Source organism: Giraffa tippelskirchi, chromosome 8 (assembly GCF_054371585.1).
Source record: "Giraffa tippelskirchi isolate mGirTip1 chromosome 8, T2T-mGirTip1v1.2.pri, whole genome shotgun sequence".
NCBI classification, from domain to species: domain Eukaryota; kingdom Metazoa; phylum Chordata; class Mammalia; order Artiodactyla; family Giraffidae; genus Giraffa; species Giraffa tippelskirchi.
In genome coordinates this window covers 104,724,114-104,743,331 of record NC_137282.1, presented here as the reverse complement: position 1 = coordinate 104,743,331, position 19,218 = coordinate 104,724,114, and the positions used below count along the sequence as shown (strand labels likewise).

The following is a 19,218-nucleotide window of genomic DNA, read 5'->3' as shown; positions in this document are numbered from 1 at the left end:
TATGCACTTTTTGTCTCCTTGGCTCACTGTTGTAACCATCCTCCTTGAAACAATTCTGTGACATCACAGTGAAGATACACAGCACACACTTACGGTATCAAAGGATTAAAGAAGTGGTAGTCCAAAGGTAGATTTCTTAAGAGTATAACAAGCTATTCTACATACTGTAAGTATACTAAATACTAAAACAATAAAAATAGAGTTTAATTTAAAATAACAAGCGTTGGAAAAACTATAGTAGAATTTGCAAAATTCAATTGAAAAATATGTAAAAATATTTCTGATTTTTATATTCAAACATCATGAAGATGCTAATATGTAAGTTTTTGGGTTTTGATAAGATAATTCAATTCCCTTGATGCACCACCAGATAAATAACTACATAAATACAGTTGACCCTTGAACAACACACGTTTGAAGTGTATGGATCCACTTACATGTATGTGAACTTTTTTCAACTTACTACTACAGTACTACATGACCCATAGTTGGTTGAATGCACAGAAGCAGAACCATGGATAGGGAGGAAATAAATATGAATACAAAAGTACATCTATAAATTATATGAGATTTTCCCACTGCAGAAGGTTGGCCCCCTAACCACCGTCATTGCTGAAGGGTCAACCGTATAATTTTCAAAGGATTTTGCTCATCTGGCTGTCTTCTTGTAAGTTTAAAATGAAGTTAAGATAGGAAAAAGTTACTAGGTAAGGGCCATGATCAAAGTTAAAGCAAATTTGGGCAAATTAATCTCCTTAAAGAAAAACAGTAATGTCAACAAAAGAGTAAACTGAGTAACTGATCACAACAGGAAAAATTCAAATAGGATCTGTGACAGCAGAATACAGTAAAACTATCTTATACATAAAATTTGATATATGGAAGCTTTGAATAAAGCAATGGCAATAAGTTTCTAAGATTGTATACTAGTAAATTTTAATCACATGAATTAGAAATCAATACAAACCAATAGTCTCTGGCAGTTGTTGAAGTGAATTGCTTGATAATAAGAGATCTTGAAGGTTTTCACATCCTGAAATTCCTTCTTCAACCATCTCAATATTATTTTTAGAAATATCCAAATATGTGAGCTGTTTCAAACTACCAATAAACTGTAAGTTAAAAAAAAAAAGGAAATCTAAGGACTCTGTCAACAGCAATTTGTGCAAAGTTTAGATAAGAAATTTAATGACAAATTATAATTTATAATTAAATGTTTATATAAGAAGATTCATAATTTTTAATGCCATTAGTGATATAGTCAGTAAAAGCTAAGAGCTCCTACTATTTTAGCCTAGCAGAGTGACAAGTACATAATTTTCTTTGGGAATTTAGCTGCCCATCAGTTGCAAGGGAGTTAGCACATATGGGGATTCATATGGCTTTAGGTCTGAGAATGAACACAATGTCAGCTGCTAAGAAACTACATGGAAAATAGCCTATTTCAACAACTCCCTGGGCAAAATGAAACAGGATATAAAGTCAACTGCAACCCCTGGGAAGGACATACTCCATGCCATTAGAAAGAGACTTAAAGTTGACCCTTGAACAACAGAGAACTTCACAGATCCATTTACACATGGATTTTTTTCAACAGTAAATACTACAGTACTCTATTGTAGTTGGTTCAATCTGTGGATGCAGGACTTCAGACCCTGAGGAAGAATCCTTGTTATGAAGGAATTTCAAATAGGGAGGGCTGACTATAAATTACACACAGATTTTTTTTCACTGTGTAAAGGGTTGGTGCCCCTAATCCCTGAGTTGTACACAAGTCAATTGTGTTTTACAAAAATTTATTATAGAAATATAAAAATTTTAATCAAGAATGTGTTGACAAACCCAACTGAAAAATGTATGGAAGATCTAAATAGACATTTCTCCAAAGAAGTCATAGAGATGGTTAAAAGGCATATGAAAAGATGTTTGACATCACTAATTATCAGAGAACTGAAAATGAAAATTACAATGAGGTATCACCTCACATACAGTCAGAATGGCCATCATTAAAAAAAATCTATAAATAATAAATGCTGGAAAAGGCATCGAGAAAGGGAGCCGTCATACACTGCTGACTGAAATGTAAATTGGTACAACCATTATGGAGAACACTATGGAGGTTCCTTAAAAAACTAAATATAGAACTACAGTATGATCCAGCAATCCCACTCCTGGGCATGTAACTGGAGAAAACCACAATTCAAAAAAATACATGCACCCCAAACTTACTGCACTATTTACAACAGCCAAGACATAGAAGCAACCTAAATGTCTATCGACAGAGCAATGGATAAAGATGTTGTACGTATATACAACGGAATATTACTCAGCAATCAAAAAGAATGAAATAATGTCATTTGCAGCAACGTGGTGAAGTAAGTTAGACAGAGAAAGACAAATATCATATGATATCACTCGTATGTGGAATCTAAAAAAAAAAAAAATGGTACAAATGAGCCTATTTACAAAACAGATATAGAGTCACAGATGTAGAAAACAAACTTATGGTTACCGGGGGGAAAACGGTCAAGGGATACATTGGGAGATTTGGACTGACATATACACACTACTATATATAAAACATGTAACTAATAAGGATCTACTGTATAGCACAGGCACCTCTACTCAACGCTCTGTAATGATCTATGTGGGAAATGAGTCTAAAAGAGTGAATATATGAATATGTATAACTGATTCATTTACTGTACACCTAAAACACACCATTGTTTAAAAAAAAACTATTGACAATAAAAAAAGTAATTTGCTTCTATCTAACAGTATTAAGAATAATAATTTTAAACTGATTAAACGTAACTGAAAATGTGTAATTCGTAAAAATGCAAAGGACAGACAGCAATAAGCAAAGTCTTTAAAATTCGATATACATACCCCTGGAATAAAAGTCAATCTGTTACCATCCATCCAAAATTCTTTCAATCCACTTAGCTGCTCAAGTACTTCAGGCTGTTTAGATGGAAGTGGAGGGGAAGATACATTAATTTACTTAAATATATTTATTTGGCAAAAGAAGCTCCCCTGGGTATTTCTAATAATAACTTTCAGTTTTAAAGACATTTTTTTAAATTAGGAGGGGAAAAAAAGCAGAGCCAAAACTCAAGTCTTTCCACTGTTATAGTTATTACACAAATATTACTAAAGACATTCCATAATAGCAGATTGTATAAATTAAGCTTTTGATTACATAACAGGTTGAAGTATTTACACAATTAATAAGATTCATTACTTTCAAGAATACAATAAAAGTACACTCTCAATCATTATCCACAAAAAGATGTAGACTTTTAGGAAATCTTAAAAAAAAAGCTATTCCCTGATGACTAAGAGGGAGGAAAAAAGAAATAAGGCAAGCTATATCTTAAAAAGCCCAATAATAAGGGAAAAGTAAGCCAAGGCATAATCATACGATAAACCTACTGTTATTCTAAGCTTCTAGTAATTACATAGTAGAATATTGTTAATAATACAATGTTGAGGACCAAAAAATTAAAGTAACTTAGTGGACTTGGTATTCAGGCAAAATTTACCCTTAGGTTATTCACTCTTGGAGGCTCTTCTGAATGAATCCTTTAAAGATATTTCCGTTAACCCACAAACCTGTGTCCAATCATTGACAGTATGATGGCATTGAGGTGTATCATATCTCATCACTATAACACGAGTAACACATACAAGACATGTCACTCAGATTTACTGTTAACATATAAGTAAGAACTCTAGGTTTAACTTGGATTAAAAAAATTTCTTTTTGTGCTTTGCATGTGTGTATGCTCAGTTGTGTCCGACTCTTTGTGAACCTACTGACTGTAGCCCGCCAGGTTCCTCCGTCCATGGGATTTCCCAGGCAAGAATACTGCAGTGGGTTGCCATTTCCTTCTCCAGCGGATGTTCCCAACCCAGGAATTGAACTTGCGTCTCCTGCACTGGCAGACAGATTCTTTACCACTGTGCCACCTAGGAGGCCCCTTTTGTGTATTACCTGTTACAACTATAATAGTAATTTTTTTAAAAATGTGTAACGCTGGAAGAAGGAAATGGTCCAAAAATTAATGAGTTTGAATTCTGCTCTGATTTTAAAATTAACAGCAATTTAATTGCTGTTAGAAACTTAAAATAGTTACTATGGCAATAGATTAATACATGTAAAGACAAATACTGAGAAAATATGTAACAGATAATTTACAAAGCATACAATATACATTTTTTAAAAAGAGTAAAAACATCTACAAAACATAGTAAAATTCATCATATACCAGCTTCAATTAAAATACAGACTATGGGGACTTCCCTGGTAGTCCAGTGGCTAAGATTCCAACACTCTCAATGTAGGCGGCCCAGGTTTGATCCCTGGTCAGGGAACTAGATCCCACATGCTGCAACTAAAAATCCTGTATGCCACAAAAAAGATCAAACATCCCGTGTGCTGCAAATAAGACCTGGCGCAGCCAAATAAAACTAAATAAATAAATATTTAAAAAAAAATAAATAAAATACAGACTATGAAAGACAGTATTTTAGAAAAAACATGAGATACACAAAACCACCATGCTCCTCCAGTGACTTCAGCTGAAAAGCTATTTAGTGAGCTAATAAAATTCCCACAGGACAATCATGCAGCAACAGTGCTGAGAAACTCTTGTCCTTGAGACTAGCATTTGAAACTTACAACAATTAAAAATAACAAACTTGTAAACACAATGTAAAAATTTTAATGATGATTTTTCAAGTTAACGAGCTTCTCTTCAAAAACAAAAATATCTAGCTTATTATCTGAGTTTTCTTGGAGCAGTGACTGAAGACAACAAATTGCTTACATTCTTCTTTTCTTTTTGGTTCAGCATCATACTACTTTGGAAACAAAGCAAAAATGCAATAATACAGAGGTCTCATTATCAACTCGAAAATAACAGTTGTTTCACTCAATGTTTTTCTTTTAGCTATTAAGTAAAATTATAGAGAAGTATGCTATCACTGAATAAATTCCTAAGCAATATTCCCATGAAGTTATTTTTGACTCAAGTTCTTTTCCTGATGCATTCTAGTCTGATGAAAGCTTTTCCCTTGTAATCTTTCAGAATTTCTACTTTCTGTGCCAAAAACTTTTAATTACCTTTTCCACCGGCTTCTCATTAATTTTACATTTTCACCCTCACTCCTATCAGATGTTGTTATCTGTTTAATTATCCTGTCAAAAACTTTTATATCTTGTCTCTCCAAAATATGTGTGTATCTTTATCTGATTTTATACTTTAAAAATGCAAAGAAATAAATACCTTAATTTTCATTTTTTTCTTGATCAAATGAATGACTTACAGATAGTAAGGTTGGTGAGAACTTACCACTTCTGTGAATTCATTACTTCCCAAGTCCAGTCTTTCCAGCTGGGTCAGTCTATTCATGGTTCTATGCACAATGGAGTAATAAAGAATTAAGTATACAAAAATAACAATTACAAGGAAACTTGTAAAATATTCTTATGTATTACCTAATAACATATAGGCTTTCAAATGTTGACAAAAATAATGATTTTCTAAGAAACAAATCACATTTAGTTTTTAAATAAAAATGAAATGTTATTATTCTCTGATTTTGGCTTCTCTTCAGGTTATTTCTATTCTTTTTATTTTACTTTTTGACCATGCCACACAGTATGTGGGATCTCAGTTCCCCAACCAGGGATTAAGCCTGTGCCCCCTGCTTTGGAAATGTGGAGTCTTAAACATTGGGCCGTCAGGGAAATCTCAGGTTACTTATATTCTTAAGAAGTAATTGCAGTAATTACACAGCCCAGAATATCAGTAATTCACTTTCCATTTTTTGTTTTCTTCACAGAATAACTTCTCAGATAGTATAAAGCAACTAATGATTAGATTGTTTGGTAGCTTCATATTAATTACTACCATTTTTCAAGACTGATAGTGTATTTGTAAAAAACTTCAAGATAATTAACTGAAAATTCCAAGAACAGTAAATATTACATTGTTCTCCACACTTTCAAATTAAATTCAGTACAATTCACAACAAAGTTTTACATGAATCAAAAATATAATTAGGAGATTGCATTTATTTTTTTTATTATTTTTTTTTTGCATTTATTTTAAAATAAAGCTACAATATACCATTTTTAAACTTTCAACTCAATACCAACAGTTCTCTGCCATTACAGAAATTTGAATGTACAAACTGATTTCATGATGAAATAAACCAAGTTGTATTATACATTCCTTCAGTAAAGGCACTTCTTAAACTGAACTGTTAATTAATTCAAATATATTTACGCTCCTACTTAAATTATTATTTTTAGAAAAACCTATTATTTAACAGATTGCTACCAGGTACCCGGATAAGGAACTACATTAAATTAAAAAAAAAACTGGGGGGCATGCCATCCCAGGTGGCCTGCAGGAGGTTCCTCGACTACTGACTGAACCCTGGCCACAGCAGTAAAAGTGCTTAATCCTAACCAACAGACCACACGAGCGAACTTCTTAGGAACTATATTAAATCTATAGGATATGGCAAAATATAATCATCATAATATCAATATATCAATGTGTTAACTGGGAAATTAACATCATTAAAAACCAACAGACTCCGTAAATTATGACGTAAGAACACAGATTATTTCTATCTTCTCTTGACATTCAACAAATTAGTAATAAAAAGATAAAATCAGCTTAAATCTCTCTGGCTTTTTAGTGAAAAAAAAAACCATTTAATAATTGTAAAGTAATTTATTATGTTGTGCATGCATGCTAAGTCGCTTCAGTCGTGTCCAACTTTGTGCGACCCTATGGACTGCAGCCCACCAGGCTCCTCTGTCCATGGGATTTTCCAGGCAAGAATATTGGAATGGGTTGCCATTTCCTTCTTCAGGGTATCTTCCTGACCCAGCGACCGAACCTGGGTCTCTTATGTCTACCTGCATGGCAGGCAGGTTCTTTACCACTAGCGCCACCTGGGAAGCCCAATTATTATGTTACTCACCTAATATTACAGAAGGCTAATTTTCCCAAACCCTTTCATTTTAAATTTGCCATTTTATCAACATTCCTTTAATTTAATTCATCTCCTAGTACCAATTTTTCTCAAAGTTGTTTTATTTAACTGATTCTCTGAGTGCCTATTTTCAGGTTCTATGAGATATAAAAATTTGACTTCCTTTACTCGTATCTGTCTTTGTCCAGAAAACCTGTAAATCAGTTCCAATTTGCTTTATTACAAAGTGAAAAGGTGTTTCCAGGATCTTTCTCAAGAAAGATTAGATACTAATCCTATGTCCATAATACTACACTAGGTTGATATGTGAGAAAGGTAAAGAGGGCTGTGTGGAGGGAGTAAGATTGAAAAAAGAATATGGTCTTATTTTTCTTAATTCAATATTGTTATAATGATAACACAGAAAATTCACATGTAGCAATTCATTTTATATCAACAAGGGTTAATTATTATTTTTTTAATGGTATAAAAAATTTTACACTGGAAAATTCAATTACAAACAATATCCTTAAAAATCTAAGTTTTAAGACTGATTTAGCAAAACATAAATGACACAGATATACAATAAAAAAGAGGAAATACATTGTAAAATTTTAAAAGCGTCTCCATCTCAACTTGTAGCTAACACAGGCATATTTGGTCCTACTTCATTTAAGATCCAGCTTCCTCCTTCAAGGAGAAAGTAAAAGCAATCATCCCTTAAATTTCTTCCTGCTTATCTCTAAACTTTCTTCATATTTAACCCATTTTTACCTTCTCTTCTCCTGTCTCAGAGGGAAAATATACATCATTTGTGTTATTGGTACTGGGCCCTCCAGTATTAACATGGTATTAAATTTCACTGAACTATATACTTAAAACAGCTTTTTACTGTTCGAATCTTTGATCACAAAAAGGTCTACTGACATAACCTGAATGCACATGACTTTCCTGACACATAAAACCATGGCCTCTTTTTAATTTGTGAGGCCTTAAATATTGTAATCATGTCTTTAAAAAAGCAATCAAGAATTATATTTGCAAATACATGAGAGAGTCCAATCTGAGGTTAAAGTTAAAATATAAGGAGATAAAATAAGTGAATTACCTATGATATCAGAGACACCATACTAACTGTGCGCTTAGCTATTTCTGTAAACAATTTACACCCTGATTATTCAAATCTCTTAACGGTCAAGTTCTGAGCTAAGGATTCATCAATGCCAATACCAAATCTGTAAAAAAATCAAACCGTTTTGAATTTTAGTAAGGATAATTCCCATTTTAACTTATACTAACAACCAGCAATATACACTGTAATCATTCCAGTCTTTTGGGAATCAAAATCATATATGCTTCTTGGCCTCAGAGATTTATACTCATGGTTTGGAGTGGGGAAGAAGGAGGATCAAGTACATATGCACATGAGAATATGCTGGCCAGGTAGGAAGAGAGCAAAATGTATTTTAAAAATTAGACTAATGTGGTAAATGCCATAATTGATATAAATAAGATGCTACAGAAGTTGAGTACGTAGAACAACTAACTCCTGGAAAACGGGAGATGCTTCTATCAAGAGGTGACAACTCTTGACAAATAAATTGCAACAGGAGACTGGGAAGTATTCTGTAAGGGTCAGATAGTTTAAGCTCTGCATACAGTCTCTGTCACAACTACTTGACTCTACCACTGTGGAGCAAAAGCAGTTATAAACATGTGAGTGAATGAATGAATGTGCTTCTAATGAAATTTATTTTTTAAAAAATAGGCACTGGGCCAAATTTAACTGGTCTGTAGTTTGCCACTGCCTAAACTATAAAAACGCAGTAGTGAATCAGGATGTTTTAAGACATATCTTCAATAAAGGACGTACACAGTGCATTTTGAGTCTGTATATCTGTTTTCATTTTATTTTTTGCTCTTGGACTGTCATCTCCTCCTGATGTTAGCTTACCAGTAGGGGGCCTTCCATCCCATTTCTAATTTACAACTGACTAAAACCATGTAAGTTCTGAGAACTAGAGTTATCAGACTTCACACGGAAGACTTTATGGATCTCTCTAAGGAGTACTAAGAAAGAACTCTAGTATAGTAATGGGGACCTTTATTTGGGACTCAGGTGAGTTTTATACACTTATTATTTTGACTTTTTTCACACAAGACTGAGTTCCAGAAAGCTATGAAATCACTAATAAATACTAAGAGATGTATAGATTGTTATTTTGAACACCATTAATTAAAATACAATGACCACAAATGCCAGTCTTTTAAAATAATTTGTACTCATATTTTAGATAATAGAAAATTAATATTTCTCTAAGAATTTAAAATGCTGAACTAAATTTTGGAAAAGATAACACTTTTACTTACTTTGGCAACATTTTCAACTGGTTTTCTCTAAGTTCTAATATTTGGAGTTTAGTTAATCTGCAAAACAAATAAAATAAATCAAGCATCTATGACAAAGATGAAGAATTTAATTAATGAATTAATGTCATCCTCTGAAGTTTTAAAGTAACCAATATTTATTGTGTAATTACAATGTGCAGAATCCAGTGTCAAAATTACACAAAAATACAAAGACAGAAAAGACTATTTTTGCTCCTCAGAATGGGGGAGAAGCTGCAGTAAATATTTCGAAACATATCCAAAGCACAAAGTAATTGTCCCCTAATGTCAATCCTAATAAACTTTGTGCATTTTAATGAAATCCTCCCCCAAATTATTAGTCATTAGTAATTAGAGAACAATAATTTAAGTCTAGAGTTGAGGTCTGAGAGAGAAAAATAAAGAAACACAACAGGACATGGAAAAGGAGAAATCCTCTGGCACTTCAGTGATGCACGTTCCAATAAAATTAGAGGATAAATGAGCAGAAGAACTGGTCCAGAGGTGCTCGCTAATGCTGCAAGTGGCAACCATATTACAGTATACAACATATCAAGTCAGCAGGGTGTATACTTTAAACTTACAGAGTGTTACATGTCAAATATATTTCAAATTAAAAAAGTGGTCCAAATGCCAGACACAGAGATTTAACAAGTACATGAAATGTATGTATGTATACACATACACATATACACATGTGTATGTGTATATATATGTGTGTACACAGATCCATATATATGTGTATGTATGTAAAAATATAAAGCATTATAATGTGGGTCCCACGGGTCACTGGGCTACAACAATGCCCAAATTCTTTTTTCTTTACTGAAGTAAAATTTAACAAACAACATTTTGTTAGTTTCAGGTATACAACATAATGATTTGATATCTGTATATACATCTGATCGTTGAACAAGCATCAGAAGATGATGGCGTAACCACTTGAGATAAAGCTAATCCATGGCTGACCCTTGAAAAACATGAGTTTCAATTGTGTGAATCCACTTATATACAGATTTTTTTTTTCCCAATAGTAAATACTATGGTACCACATAATCTGTGGTTGGTTGAATCTAATGGACTTGGAACCTTGGATACTAAGGAACTATGGATATGGAAGGCCAGCTGTAAATTATATGCACAGTTCGACTGTGTTGGGAAGATCAGCACCCCTAACCCCCTGCATTGTTCCAGGGTCAACTACATTGTGAAATGGTTACCAAAACAAGTCTAGTTAACATTTGTCACTCTACTTAATTATTAAAAAAAAAGTTTCTTCTTGAGATGACAACTTTTAAGATCTATTCTCTGAAGAAACTTTCAAGTACACAATACAGTATGGTTAACTATAGTCACCGTGACCTTACATCCCCATGATTTATTTTATAACTGGAGGTTTGTATCACTTGACTACCTTCACTCATTCTGAACATCTCTACCCACCACTCCACTCCTGGCAAACACCAGTCTTTTCTCTGTATCTATGAGGTTGGGGTTTTGGTGGTTATTTTAGATTTCACATTTAAGTGAGACCATATGATACATCTGTCTTTAAGAAAAAAAAAAGAACATTGCCATATCAACACATATTTGGATAGCACTTTCTCTAGTAATTAATTTGAACACAGTAATAATTTAATACCTATTGTTCATTTACTGATTCATCTTTTCATTAGAAAAATTACTCAGGGACTATAATACTACAAGAAGCACAAATTTAAGGAGGGAGCAATGGGCTGGACCCCAGAAACACATTTTTCTTTTCTCCAGAACTTTGATTCCAGTGAAGAAGACAGATAAATCAGTAATTACACCATTTAAAAAATATGTAAGTGCTGAGAATAAAGCATTGAATCTCAAATATACAAAAATTATTCCAATTTAACCTCCATATTTTTATGTACTTTAAAACCAATTCTTAAATTACTTTTTTCTTTTAAATTTTCAATGCTTATTTTTATTTGGGAAAATAAAATCCAAGTCAAAATAACAAGTGCTGAAGAAACTATAAAAAAACAATGCTTGGAAATAATTACAAAAGAAGAGCCCATGAAACTGTAATTAACAGTATCGCTAAAGCAACTTGTAGTTTGGTAAACTTTGTAAAAGTTTTGTTAAGAGCTAACAAGAGAAGGTTTTAGAAGAAACTATAACTTACCTGCCAAAATTAGCTGGCAAGAACTCAAGGAAAGCATCATTCAGATATAACTGGGTTAAGTTTAACAGCTGAGAAAATCCATCAGGAAGCCTATATAAAATAAACCAGGATTTAAATTTAATTCATATGCAGAATTTTAGTCTCCTATTAAAATATAAGGAACAGTCTAACCAACACCTGTTCTTAACAGATAACAGCAACCTCTTTTATGAGTGATCCTCAAATTGAGATTTACCTTTTATAATAACTTACAGCTTCAATGTTTGTAGCTTCATCATTTTGTAAAAAGGAAGTAAAGTAGTATTTGTCTCAATAAGATAAAATCTGAACATAACAGTCAACTATGAATGAACCTCAACACAGAGAAATGTATTTAGGACATGACTATGACATCAGCAGGCACTCTTGAAATTCACCTTATCTAACATAAATTGAAAGGCCTAGATAAAGAATCCTAAACTTTGACAATATTTACTTTTGTTGTTGTTGCTTAGTTGCAGAGTCGTGTTCAATTCTTGTGATCCCATGGACTGCAGCCCGCCTGGCTCCTCTGTCTATGGGATTTTCCCAGGCAAGAAAACTGGAATGAGCTGTCATTTCCTTCTCCAGGGGATGTTCCCGACCCAGGGATTGAACCTGCAACTCCTGCATTGGCAGGTAAATTCTTTACCACTGAGCCGCCTGGCAAACCAGCTGACCCGTCAGTTCAGTTCAGTCGCTCAGTCGTGTCCGACTCTTTGCGACCCCGAATTGCAGCACGCCAGGCCTCCCTGTCCATCACCAACTCCCTGAGTCCACCCAAACTCATGTCCATTGAGTCAGTGATGCCATCCAGCCATCTCATCCTCTGTCGTCCCCTTCTCTTCCTGCCCCCAATCCTTCCCAGCATCGGGGTCTTTTCCAATGAGTCAACTCTTCACATGAGGTGGCCAAAGTACTGGAGTTTCAGCTTCAACATCAGTCCTTCCAATGAACACCCAGGGCTGATCTCCTTTCAGATGGACTGGTTGGATCTCCTTGCAGTCCGAGGGACTCTCAAGAGTCTTCTCCAACACCACAGTTCAAAAGCATCAATTCTTCGGCACTCAGCTTTCTTCACCGTCCAACTCTCACATCCATACATGACTACTGGAAAAACCATAGCCTTGACTAGACGGACCTTTGTTGGCAAAGTAATGTCTCTGCTTTTTAATATGCTATCTAGGTTGGTCATAACTTGCCTTCCAAGGAGTAAGCGTCTTTTAATTTCATGGCTGCAATCACCATCTGCAGTGATTTTGGAGCCCAGAAAAATAAAGTCTGTCACTGTTTCCACTGTTTCCCCATACCATGAAGTGATGGGACTAGATGCCATGATCTTAGTTTTCTGAGTGTTGAGATTTAAGACAACTTTTTCACTCTCCTCTTTCACTTTCATCAAGAGGCTTTTTAGTTCCTCTTCGCTTTCTGCCATAAGGGTGGTGTCATCTGCATATCTGAGGTTATTGATATTTCTCCCAGCAATCTTGATTCCAGCTTGTGCTTCTTCCAGCCCCGCGTTTCTCATGATGTACTCTGCATATAAGTTAAATAAGCAGGGTGACAATATACAGCCTTGACGAACTCCTTCTCCTATTTGGAACCAGTCTGTTGTTCCATGTCAGTTCTAACTGTTGGCTTCCTGACCTGCATACAGGTTTCTCAAGAGGCAGGTCAGGTGGTCTGGTATTCCCATCTCTTTCAGAATTTTCCACAGTTTATCGTGATCCACACAGTCAAAGGCTTTGACATAGTCAAATAGCTGACTTAGGGCTGGATAATTTTGTGTTGCCAGGAGGCTGTCTTCTGCATTGTAGGATGTTTAACACTTTAGCCTCTAAATCACTTGAAGCTAGCACTGCCCACCACCATAAGTTGTGTAAACCAAAAAATGTCTCCAGAATTTACCAAACACCTGTTAACAGCAAAACTGTCCCCATTTGAGAACTACTGGTTCCAATTATTTTCCATTTCAATATTCGGTCCCTAAATAATCAAATAAAGATTATATAATTTTATAATGACCAAATGAGAACTAATGTTAAAAGCTGAATGACATGTAAGGTCATATAAGAACCTATAATTAACTTTCTTTTTATTTCCTCTGGCTAACAAAAGAAATTACAGATCTAGAACTTGATGCTAGAGTAGTATTTTCAGGTAAAGGTAAAACATCATCTTTACATGTTTGCCTTTACATATTTGTCTATGTTTGGAAAAACCTGTTAAATTTGTACACCAAGTCCCTTACATACAAGCCTGGAAGTTGTGAGCTTTCAAAGATGCGAACATGTATCTGCAGGTTCAGACATGACAGTTCATGTGTCTGGAATACAATGTCATATGCATGTGTCCTCTACACCTGGTTGTGCTTCTGTGTACTTGACAAAAGCAGTATGGTATCTTTATTTCAAGCCCAGGACGTGTAGAAGGAAGCGTAAAAGCAGCACTGATATAAGTGGTAGTAGTGTATTTTTCTAGGTAATGTACAGTAAGATTAAAAATGTTATCTTTATATTTTGTTTGTTTTTTATGTATTATTTGTGTGGAAAGTATTATAAACCTATTACAGTAGAGTATTGTGGAGCCAATTGCGTTAATTGGGTATCTAGACTAACTTACCAGAGAAGGCAATGGCAACCCACTCCAGTACTCTTGCCTGGAAAATCCTGTGGACGGAGGAGCCTGGTAGGCTGCAGTCCATGGGGTTGCTACCAGTCGGACACAACTGAGCAACTTTCACTTTTCACTTTCACACATTGGAGAAGGAAATGGCAACCCACTCCAGTGTTCTTGCCTGGAGAATCCCAGGGACGGGGGAGCCTGGTGGGCTGCCGTCTATGGGGTTGCAGAGAGTCGGACACAACTGAAGCGACTTAGCAGCAGCAGCAGCAGCAGCCTAACTTATGAATAAACTAGCCTTGTGAATGTGCTCTCAGAACGCAACTCGTTCATATGTAGGGGATTTACTGTAATATGTTAAAGGTGGTTTCAACTTTCATTTTAGCTATACTAAGCTATGCTTTAAAATATTCATCTTTTGCTTTGTCATTCTATTTTTTCAAAATTTAACAGCTCCGTTACTAGGAAAGCATTCTGCTTCAAGCCATTATGATCACAAAAGAATATGTGTGATCTTTGGTATATAATACAACCAATCACCTAGCTTTTTCCTTTTTTGTTTTTAGCTTTTTGACTTTTCAGCTTCTCTTATTATTTTCAAAAGCTTGAGTGTGCCACACATTGGATGTGCAGGTGAAGACATTCTTATATTGCACAAGTAACACTGAGCTAAGGAGGCCTAGATTCTAGTCTCATTTTTGACATTAACTAACCATGGGACTTGGAGAACACCACTTGCATTATCTGTATGGATGTCAAATCTACCTTTGTAATATACAGCATTGGAAACAGTATTAAAAAGGCTCCTTTTTAATCTAAAACTAAAATTTTGTAGAGATTTAAGATTGATATTAACTGTTGATTAAAATTTAGAAAGTAGTATTCTACTATATCATAGTTGCTTTACTCACATAGGTAACTATAATTCAACAAAGAAGAACTTACTTGGAAATAGGATTTACACTGGCCTCCACAACTGTCAAAACTTTACAATTTTTTATATTTTCTGGAAACTCTTGTATTCCTAGAAAATGAACAAATAATTAATCATTAAGTGTAAGAATCTATTACAAAGGAGAAAACCGTAACAATATTAATAATTAACGTACACTTTACAGATTCAAAATTTATCAACAGAGTAGAATCTTGATAAACTGACAACACCAATGTCAACCAAGCAGAATCACCTCCACAAAAATTTCTCTCTTCTCTTTTGCCTCTTTATGACTACTGCTAATTATCAAACAGGACTAAGAAACTAAACAACAACAACGACAAACTATCTTGTTTAGTTTTATCCTCCTTTCCTTCTCGCTGTTCATCAGAAAATCAGTGCCTTCTCTGTGTGGTGTTAGGGATACAAAATTCAGAATAATCAGCATTCTTTCTGTGTTTTCACATAAAAAGAGGCACTACTTTAAAAAAACTTTCATAGGAGTATAGTTGATTTATAATGTTGTGTTCGTTTCTGCTGTACAGTAAAAGTGAATCAGTTATACATATATATATATATTCATTTTTTTAAAGATTCTTTTCCTATATAGGTCATTACAGAGTATTAAGAAGAGTTTCTTGTGCTATACAGGAGGTCCTTATTATTTATCTAATTTTTATATAGTAGTGTATAAAAGAGGCATTACTTTTTAAATCCTGGGCTCCAGACTGAGCTGGCCTCTAATACACATAGGGTAACAAAGCTGAAAGCAAAGCTGAAGATAGAAGAGGTATTGATAAAGAATATGCATCAGATATGCCAATGGACATGCCTGAAGCAGTTATACACCAATACTTCTGCAAAATACAACACAATCGTGACAAGTCAAATTATGGTATTAGTTTCTAGGCACTTAATCTTACCTTATCTCAGCAAAAATATAGCAACAATAATTGAGTTAGCAACAATCCACAGATCAACTTTAAGTAGTACTGTTGTAATCTAGACTCGAGGAATGCAGATTAATAACTTTAAAAAAATGTTCCCAAAATTCTATTAATATAAGACGCATTCCTTCACTAACATAACATGACTATTCAAAAGAGCTGACACTGGAGGATCACTTAAGACTCTGTCAACTTCAACAGTATACGATTCTAAGCAAGTTTATTACAGAGCCAACCAAACAATTTCAGATGATGAAAAATAAAATGATACAAAATCATCAACTGGCAAATACTACAGCAATAACTGATCAGTCAAAACTTTTCAATGGATGCTAAAATTAGTGGGTAAAAGAATGAAGAAAAACAGTATATCAATATAGTTTCAAAGCTTCTCCCCCAAAACACGTATTAATTTTTAAGAGGGGAAAGAGTAAAGAACTCTCACAGGCACCAACCAGTTCAACTATTTAAAAGTTAACAGTTACCAGTTATCATCATAGTGCAATTCATCTTAAGATGCACTGAGAAGGGGTGCAATACCTACTGTCATAGTCCTTTCCCAAACACCAACCTGAATTTAATCAATAGCAAATACCAAACAAATCCAAATGAAGAGAAATCCTACAAAACTGGCCAGTAATCATCAAAACTACCCAGGTTAAAAAAGTTAAAGACAAAGAAAAAGTGAATAACTACCCAGATAAGAGGAGACCAAAGAGAACTGCCTATGGTAAATATCCAAACCTACTATTACTACTAGACACATACATGCACGCACATAAACTGAAAAAATCTGAGTAAGACTGGGAGACCGTATCAATGTCAATATCATTACTGTTCTATAATAACTGCAATTATTACCAATGGGGGAAACTAGGTGATAAGTACCAGAGTACCAGTTTGTACTGTTTCTTAAAAATGTATGTAACTCTACAGTCATCTCAATAAAAACTTCAAAAATCTGGGCTCAATGGTTCCTTAAGGAAAGGTTTTTATCGTTGTTGTTATTAAAAGTCAATTTCCCTAAAAGTTTCAAGATGATTCATTTTAAAGATCTTTTGCTAGAATTTACAGAGTTCATGTAAAGCTTCAAATCGGAAAATGTTAACACTGATGGATATCTAATGATATTAAGGAATGACTGTTAGCTGTTTTTTATAAATTGTGGTAATAGTAAAGTGGCTTCATCTTGAAATATTTATGTATGAAAGAGGTTTTTGGCAAAGTATGAGGAATACATGTAACATAGTGATTGGTATGTTACAGTTCTGGTTGACAGGCACACCAGGTTTACTGTATTATTCTCTACTTAGATAACAAGATTTTTAAAAAAGGACTTTAAAACAGCTATGGTACTTAAAGGGAAAAAATGAACAAAATGATGGGGAGGAAAAGATTAAATGTAAGAAATGGAAACTTTACAAATGATAAAAACAATATATCTAAATGAAAAATCCACCAGATAGGATTTAAAGATTAGTCATGGCAGGAGAAAATGTCAATGAGACAGAAGACACGGCAACAGAAACTAGCCATTCTGAAACAGAGAGGGCAAAAAGTAAAGAAATCCAGTGATACCTGGGACAGTGTCAAGCAGATTAACGTATTTATCTGTCTTTAGAAGTTTCTTACTAGATACCACAAAGAGTACTTGTTCTGTGAGGGGAGAATCTTTGCCTCTCTTGTGCACTACTGGAACAGGACATGGTACATAGTTATCAGTGTCACTCAACAGCTTCCAAATTCTTTACCAGGGTGGCAATATCAATTTTCATACTATAATACCTACTTACATCTTGTCGACATTTGATGATATCTTTACTTTTTGCCAATAAATACTTTCTGTGAGGGTTGAACCTCACAGACATAAACGAGATATTAACTAAAACTAGATATTTTCCTGATATTTCCTAGAAAGTGAAAGTCACTCAGTCGTGTTCGACTCTTTGTGACCCCATGGACTATACAGTCCATGGAATTCTCCAGGCCAGTATCCTGGAGTGGGTACCCTTTCCCTTCTCCAAGGGATCTTCCCAACCCAGGAATTGAATCAAGGTCTCCTGCATTGCAGGCAGATTCTTTGCCAACTGAGCTATTTCCCAGAGATGAACACATTTTCACGTTTACTGATCTATTTAAATTTAACTATAGCTGATTTATTATATTACATCTTAGGTATACAGAATAGTGATTCAGTATTTTTTACAGATTATATCCTATTAAAAGTTATTACAAGATAAAGGCTACAATTCCCTGTAATATAAAATATATCCTTGATGCTTATCTGTTTTATACATGTGTGTGCTATGCTAAGTCACTTCAGTCACGTCCGACTCTCTGCAACCCTATGCACTACAACCCCAAGCTCCTCTGTCCATGGGATTCTCCAGGCAAGAATACTGGAGTATGTTGCCATGGCTTTCTCCAGGGGATCTTACTAACCCAGGGATTGAACCTACATCTCTTATGTCTCCTGAAATGGCAGGCAGGTTCTTTACCACTAGCACCACCACATAGTAGATTGCATTTCTTAATCTCATGCCCCTAACTGGTCCCTCTCCCCTTCAGGGAGGAATCAATCTCCCTGACTTCAGACTATACTACAAAGCTACACTAACCAAAACAGTATGGTACTGGCACAAAAACCAAATACAGATCAATGGAACAGGACAGAAAGTCCAGAAATAAACCCACATACCTACTATCAATCAATCTACAGCAAAAGAGGCAAGAATAAACAATCGAGAAAAGACAGTCTCTTCAATAAACAGTGCCAGGAAAACTGTACAGCTACATGTAAAATGATGAAATTAGAACATTCTCTAACACCATAAACAAAAATAAAATCCAGATGGATTAAAAATGTAAATGTAAAACCAGATAGTGTGACACTTCTACAGGAAAACATAGGCAGAAAACTCTTTGACATAAATCACAGTAATATCTTTTTTAATCCATCTCCTAGAGCAATGGAAATAAAAACAAAAATAAATGGAAACTAATTCAACTTAAAAGCTTTTACACAGAAAGGAAAACAAAAACAAAAAAGACAACCCACAGAATGTGAGAAAAATATTTGCAAATGATGTGACTGGCAAGGAATTAATCTTCAAAACATACAAAAAGCTCATACAGCTCAATATTAAAAACTGTAA

At 34.4% G+C, this 19,218-nt stretch overlaps 1 protein-coding gene across 15 annotated transcripts in view; it reads right to left on the bottom strand.

The window, feature by feature from the left end:
• Positions 1–19,218, bottom strand: part of ERBIN (erbb2 interacting protein) — a 123,828-nt gene that overhangs the window by 46,627 nt on the left and 57,983 nt on the right. For all 15 annotated transcript variants that reach the window (XM_081518359.1, XM_081518362.1, XM_081518365.1 and 12 more), the window contains exons 5-10: positions 15,128–15,206; positions 11,543–11,632; positions 9,367–9,423; positions 5,358–5,421; positions 2,890–2,964; positions 968–1,112 (exon numbers count right to left, since the gene is read on the bottom strand). In XM_081518359.1, the coding sequence (XP_081374485.1) occupies positions 968–1,112; positions 2,890–2,964; positions 5,358–5,421; positions 9,367–9,423; positions 11,543–11,632; positions 15,128–15,206 (510 nt within the window). The remainder of the gene's footprint in view (positions 1–967; positions 1,113–2,889; positions 2,965–5,357; positions 5,422–9,366; positions 9,424–11,542; positions 11,633–15,127; positions 15,207–19,218) is intronic.